The sequence below is a fragment of the Podarcis melisellensis genome (genome assembly GCF_964234715.1).
Source record: "Podarcis melisellensis genome assembly, chromosome: 1".
NCBI classification, from domain to species: Eukaryota; Metazoa; Chordata; class Lepidosauria; order Squamata; family Lacertidae; genus Podarcis; species Podarcis melisellensis.
This window is the reverse complement of record NC_138528.1, coordinates 43,379,951-43,386,133: the sequence shown is the minus strand read 5'-3', so window position 1 is coordinate 43,386,133 and position 6,183 is coordinate 43,379,951. Positions and strand designations below refer to the sequence as shown.

At 45.9% G+C, this 6,183-nt stretch overlaps 1 protein-coding gene across 1 annotated transcript; it reads right to left on the bottom strand.

Moving 5' to 3' along the window:
• Window positions 1-1,958: 1,958 nt before the first annotated feature.
• On the bottom strand, window positions 1,959-5,579 carry LOC309357885 (acyl-coenzyme A thioesterase 1-like). The gene is made up of 3 exons (XM_081890540.1): window positions 4,740-5,579; window positions 3,728-3,930; window positions 1,959-3,215 (listed from the first exon to the last, which is right to left on the bottom strand). Exons 1-3 carry the CDS (start codon window positions 5,200-5,202, stop codon window positions 2,616-2,618), a joined length of 1,266 nt encoding a protein of 421 aa, XP_081746666.1. The 5' UTR covers window positions 5,203-5,579; the 3' UTR covers window positions 1,959-2,615.
• Window positions 5,580-6,183: the final 604 nt, after the last annotated feature.

The following is a 6,183-nucleotide window of genomic DNA, read 5'->3' as shown; positions in this document are numbered from 1 at the left end:
ATTTGTGACTCTTCAGAGTAAGAAATGCCATTCTTTTTCTCACATCTTATTTTTTGAATGAGTGCTCATTTCCCTTAAATACACCCAAGATACATGTATTGACATTAAGGTGTGGTTGACACAAGCAGAGTCCTATGCTGGGAGTATAGACTGTACCACTACAGTTCTTCAATCTTTTCCCACAAAAGTCTTTATGAATATACAAAATGTAGCACACTATGGAGAAAAATCCATTCTCTGCTTTGCTAGTTTTATACTTGAACAGATTTTAAACACACACACCCTGTGAACATCCAGCAATTTAACAACTCACTCCTACTGTGTGTTTGGGGCAAGCCTAGATTTTAGCTTAAAATACATGAGAGAACATCAGTTTGCAAGCGGAAGTGTTTTTAGTTCATTCACTTAAGGGAAAGGGCAAATGGCATAAACTGGTCATTTCATACATTGCCACTTCCTTGAACGGCCAAGCTGATGATCAGTTCAAAACTTTGAGTGGAATGAATGGCCCAGATCTGGTTAAAATACATAGCAGGATCCTCTAAGGATGTTGTACTCATGTCAAAAGCAGGTGCTATGTCAGCTTTTGACATATAAAATGTGTGAGTTTAAAGAGAATAAGAATAATGCACTTTAATACTTCTACATATAACTGGAACAGGAAGGGGGTGTTAGTTTAATAACTGATCCTGATGGTTTTGTTTTAAGCAAGCAAACTTCTTGGCAGAACTCAGTTTCAAGTTAATGTTTCATCTGCAATTTCCCATACGCTTCGGAGGAATCAGAAAAGAAGGGTTCAACATTTATACAGTGTTAAAAACATTCACAGGGGTAATGCATGCTATATATATATAATAAAGCTCGCTGAACACAGTTTTAGATTCTTTATTTATACTCTCTCATTATACACACACCCCAACTCTAGGGGATTTACAAAAATCTTTCAGAAGCAGCTATATCACATTAAACTTCACAAAATCCCTGTGGAGACAGCTCTTTCCACTTTTAATTACATATAAAGAAATGTTATCATTACAAATTGCTTAATGAATAGAGCTATACAAAGCAAAGGAAGAACAGTGACATAATTTAAGAGTGCGGCAATTTTCATGTACTACATATAAATGGATTGGTAAATGTGGGTGGTAAACATGATTATACTTTCTCTGCCAAAAAATCAAAGTACAGGCTAAACCAGAAGTGGAGAACCTGGCTGTGGCCTCCAGGTGTTACACTCCTGCTCCCATTACCCCTGGCTGGAGTTCAGCAACATCTGGAGGAGTGCAGGTTCCTCATCCCTAGAGACTCCTCCCCTCCAAGACTTACATCTGAGTTGATATGCATAGGATTTCACTAAAAGTTAAGAGGAATATTATTCTCCAGATGCAGCAATGGCTAAAACAGGGTGCCATAAAGGCCATAGTCCCAAACCAGCCATTACACCACACTAGCCTTCTGTTAGTTTTATAAATAGTCTCGGCAGTGTAGTTACTCTTTATTTATTTCTAAAACAAATCACTACACTGAAACAAGAGGAAATCATGTTTATTGTTGGTAATTTGTGACTTCTCCGTTTATCGGTGTTGTTCACTTTTCTCCTAAAATGATTTTCTAAATTTGCTACTGTTTTGTATTCCTAGACTCCAATCGAATACATACTTATCTGGGAATACATCTAATTGAACTCCATAGGGCTTACTTCTGAGAAGACAGGTATCAGATTGCACTATTAACGTGCCCTACCAAATGCCATCCTCTGCACCATTTATTCTATTGACTTTTTTTTTTTGTCATATCAGGAAAATTTTCTCATCAAGCCTCAGCCAGCAATAATGCATTGCATTATCACCACTCCCTTTCGCTGAACAGATCTCTCTGTCAAGCCATTCTCTTACCGGGTACCAACAAGGTGTATGGATGCTAAATGCATATTAATGTACTGATTGATTGATTGATTGATTGATTAAGGCTGATCTTAAATATAATAAATGTAAGGAAAGCAACAGGTGTGTAAATTTAACAGGCTTTCTCAAAATTTTACTAAGTGGTAGGGTTCACAAGAAGGTCTGGCTTGATATGAGTAACGAGATTGATTCCTTTAAAAGACCTTTTGGATGGCATGAGACAGGAGGAAATGAAGTGGCCAGGTGAAGGGAGGATACACCCCTGCAGGTGTGCTAGGTATGACCTTTCTCTGCCACATGACCAGGGCACTAGTGCGCTGGTAAACTTGTCATGCCTTTGTTTGGCTGCAAAATGACATGTTATTTCAAATCTGAGTTCTAAGATGAAGCCGAATAGAGAACACTCATTACACTTATATCCTGACAAAGTGCTCATAGTATCGCTACGTGGTAATGAAGAAAAAAGCACTCCCCCTGCTCTTAAGAGAATCGGAAACTGAAAGGGGCTTATAACTGCCACAGTCAGTTTCCGGAAGAGCCATTGAGGGAAATGTGCTTTCACCAATTGCCTTGGCTGAGGTCTGTAGCGCATTACTAGCGTACCTGGTCGTGGCTGAACAGGTAGGCGTCGCACCTGTTCTCGACATCTCAAGTGGGATCGCGTCAAGTGGGATGCGAACCAGCTCCTTCACACATGTACAAAACCACAATCTACAGATTACTTTTAACGGTGGAATCCAGCAGGTGTTGTCTGAAAAAAGCCAGTATCCTCTGCCAGGCATCTTCCTGTGCTTTTGCATGTTCTCTCCATTTTCCTCCCCAGACCACGAGAAATCCCAGTGGCCTGTGAAATGAGGTATAGCACAGAGGCAGATAGGGGGGCTCTAAGAGGTGCCCTGCCCCGGGGTAGCAATAGAACTCCACACGGCGCCCACTCCGCCTGAGGTGCCCAACGGCTTCTCGACAAAACGACTCACTCGGCCAGTTTTTGTCATCCTGCCCTGACAGAAAAAGGAAGTTGGCGAGGGACGTCTCCACAGGGATGCGGCAATGCCAGGTAGCTGGGTCTTTGGGATCGGCCATGATTTCTGAGAAATCCACAACTGCGGGATCACCGGTGTTCTTAATCTTCTCCATGTCCCATGGAAAGGCAGGAATAGTGAGCCCCTTCACTCGCAGGGGGGTAAAAGCATTAACACCTGAGCCAGAAATGCTGACTGCCGCTCTGATACCTGGCCAAAACGTAGCTAGAGCAAGGGCAAGATCTGCTCCTTTGGAAAGTCCTAGGACTCCAATCGCTGTAGCTCTCACCTGAAACAACAGTTGGATAAGGACTGCCGTCAGCTCCATGTTTGTCAGTTTTATCCCCCTTTTAAAAAGCCTGCTGGTTAGAAAGATTTAGCGCTATGCGGTAATGAAGAAAAAAGCACTCCCCCTGCTCTTAAGAGAATTGGAAACTGAAAGGGGCATATAACTGCCAACCATAATCTAACCAACCATAATCTAACCATAATCTAGCCAACCATAATCTGCATAGGCAAGCATCTACTGAAGACAGTATATTAAGTGTTGAAATAAATAAATATGTCGTAAGAATTATAACTTGCGAGAACTTCTGCTTGAGCTGGATTTTACCTCTTCCCTCCCGCTCCCTTTTCCTCATGTGTCTTGTCTTTTTAAATGGTGCACTTGAGGGCATGGAGCCCTCTTAGTACTTGATCTCTTTTAAGCCTCTCTGGGAGCCTTTTGGCATAAATGCATTAAATTAAATAAAACAGGCAGCACACAACACCAAAGAACTGTGATTCTAGCGAGCCTCTTACCTGCTGCTGTTTCCGCAAGAACTCTACAGCCTCACCAAAATAGTCCACTTCAAAGAACTCTGGGAAAGTTGGCAAATCCTCAAAGTGCATGTAAGCAACAGCCAGTGTAGCAAAACCTCGGCTTGCCAGAAGACTGGCTCTGTATTCCACAAGACCTCCTCCACTTCCGTACAAATCAATGAGTCCTGGGAACGGTCCAGGGCCTAAAAAAAGAATTTAATCATAAAAAATGGGCTTATGATCAGAGTATGGTATTGTGCATCTCAAGAATCCCCTCTTCCCAAGGGATCTGCTCTCCTCGCTGTCCCAGTGCCATTATTAGTGTCACTGGTGGGGGCAATTATTCTTGCCATAACTTGGTTTTTAGTGGAGGCTTTTAGACTGCTGCTGTTGACAGCGATGCGATTTTCATGGTGAAGTGTTTAAGGCACTATTGGTTTGTTCAGCTCCATTTTATTTTTCTGCTGTGAGTTCTTCTTCTTTATAAGCTGCCTTGAACTTATCATAGAGCTGTGGGCTATAAATGCCCAAATAAAATTTAATAAATCTATTGGGTAGAACAGAGATTAGGAACCCTGGAACTTGGCAGTCAGCCAGCTCCCATCACCCCTTTTCCATTGGCCAATGAGACTGGGTCTGATGGGAGTCACCCGGAAGGAGAAAGAGCCCTCCCCACCACCCTCGCAACATCTGGGGAAGAAGTTCAAAGCCACAAGATAGGGTGGCACAGTGGGTTAGTGCATCTGACTGTTAACCAGAAGGTTGTTGGTTCGAGCCCACCCAGAGGCGGCTGTGGGCAGAATTAGTGTATTGCAGGGGGTTGGACTGCATGACCCTTGGGATCCAACTCAACCATCCTATGAACTCCCGAAGCTGGTCGAGGCTCTCTCCGTCGATTATGTATGGGCAGGAAGGGCAGTGCCCGCGCTTCCGAGGTGAGCCATTCAATGCTCATCCGAGGAGCGTGGCAACCTCTTGACCCTCGGGGGGGGGGGGGATGAATGAAGCTCACCGGGTGGCAGGAAGAGCGTGGCTCGGAGCCTGCCTTCTCGCACCGGGATCCTCTCCACGCCGTCGGCCAGAAAGCTCCTCTCGCTGCAGCACTCGCCGAGGAGCCGCCCGGAGACTCCGCGCCCGTCGAGCACCTGGTAGGTGACGCGGAAAGGGCTGAGGACGTCCCTCTTGGCCAGGCGCTTGAAGGGCGTCTGGGATGCCAGCGACCACAGCAACCCCATGGGCTCCACGCCGGAGTAGCTGCCGCCCAGCGACGCCGAGCGGCTGAGGTCCAGCTCGCCGCTGCCGCCCGCCCGGTAGTAGGCGAGCGACTGGAAAAGCTCGCCGCTCTCGTCCACCAAGGATGCTCGCAGCGTCACCTCCTGCAGCGGCCCCAGACCCTCGACTTTCACTTGGACCGGCTCGTCCCACAGGCAGCGGGGAGAGGGCAAGACCAGGATCCTCGCCGCCGCCGCCGCCATCGGGTCTGCCTTGCCGGAGGGAGCAGCCTCTTCCCCAATGCAGTTGTCCTTCGAGCAATGCTTTTAGAAAAAGGAAAAACACGCGCGCCCGGTAACTTTTGCTCCCAGGCTAAAGTCAAGCGGGTCTTTGCAAGCTGCCCACAAAAGGAAGCGGTGTCGCTAGGGCTTCTGGGAAATGTATTTCCTAACTCGCTGACGGGGACACACTTTGAGAGGGAGCTGCCTGTCTCCTGAGAAGCGATACTGCCTGCCAGCTCCATGGGAAAGAAAACGAGTTTGGCCAGGGGATTAGCCCTTGTTTGCTTGCGAGGTGCTTGAACCTGTTTGCCCTTCCAAATTGTAACGTAATAATTTGTCTTCTTGAGTTCGATGGACACAATAGTCGTACCTCAGGTTACAGACTCCGCTGACCCAGAAATAGTACCTCAGGTTAAGAACTTTACTTCAGGATGAGAACAGAAATCGTGCCCCGGCGGCAGGAGGCCCCATTAGCTAAAGTGGTACCTCAGGTTAAGAACAGTTTCAGGTTAAGAACAGACCTCCAGAACGAATGGAGTTCTTAACCCAACGTACCACTGCAGTGAGCTCTGCACTTTCAGAATTTGGCCGAATAGGTGATTCCTCAGCCCAAAGCTTTATATGCCTTGTTGATTAAAGCTAAGGTTTGCTTTTCACATCCTTCGCTCACTTCAAGTTACCAGGACTAAACATCAGGAAAAATTTCCTGGTGGTAAGAGCTATTCAACAGTGGAGCAGACTTCAGAAGGTGGTGGACTCTCCTTCCTTGGAGGTTTTTAAGCAGAGGTTGGATGGCCCTCTGTCATGGATGCTTTAGTTAAGATTCCTGCATTGCAGGGGGTTGGACTAGATGACCCTCAGGGTCCCTTCCAGCTGCATTCTATTTTAGTTGAAGCTTTCATTCTATTTTAGTTGAAGCTTTCAAACAGTTGTAAAGGACAGTTTTACACTGGAAACATGGCA

Excerpts from the sequence above, each read along its gene's own strand:
- LOC309357885 (XM_081890540.1), bottom strand. The coding sequence starts at position 5,202 with ATGGCGGCGGCGGCGGCGAGGATCCTGGTCTTGCCCTCTCCCCGCTGC. Across the intron at positions 3,931-4,739 it reads CACGCTCTTCCTGCCACCCG|GCCCTGGACCGTTCCCAGGA; the intron begins GTGAGCTTCATT and ends TTCTTTTTTTAG. Across the intron at positions 3,216-3,727 it reads TCTTGCGGAAACAGCAGCAG|GTGAGAGCTACAGCGATTGG; the intron begins GTAAGAGGCTCG and ends CTGTTGTTTCAG.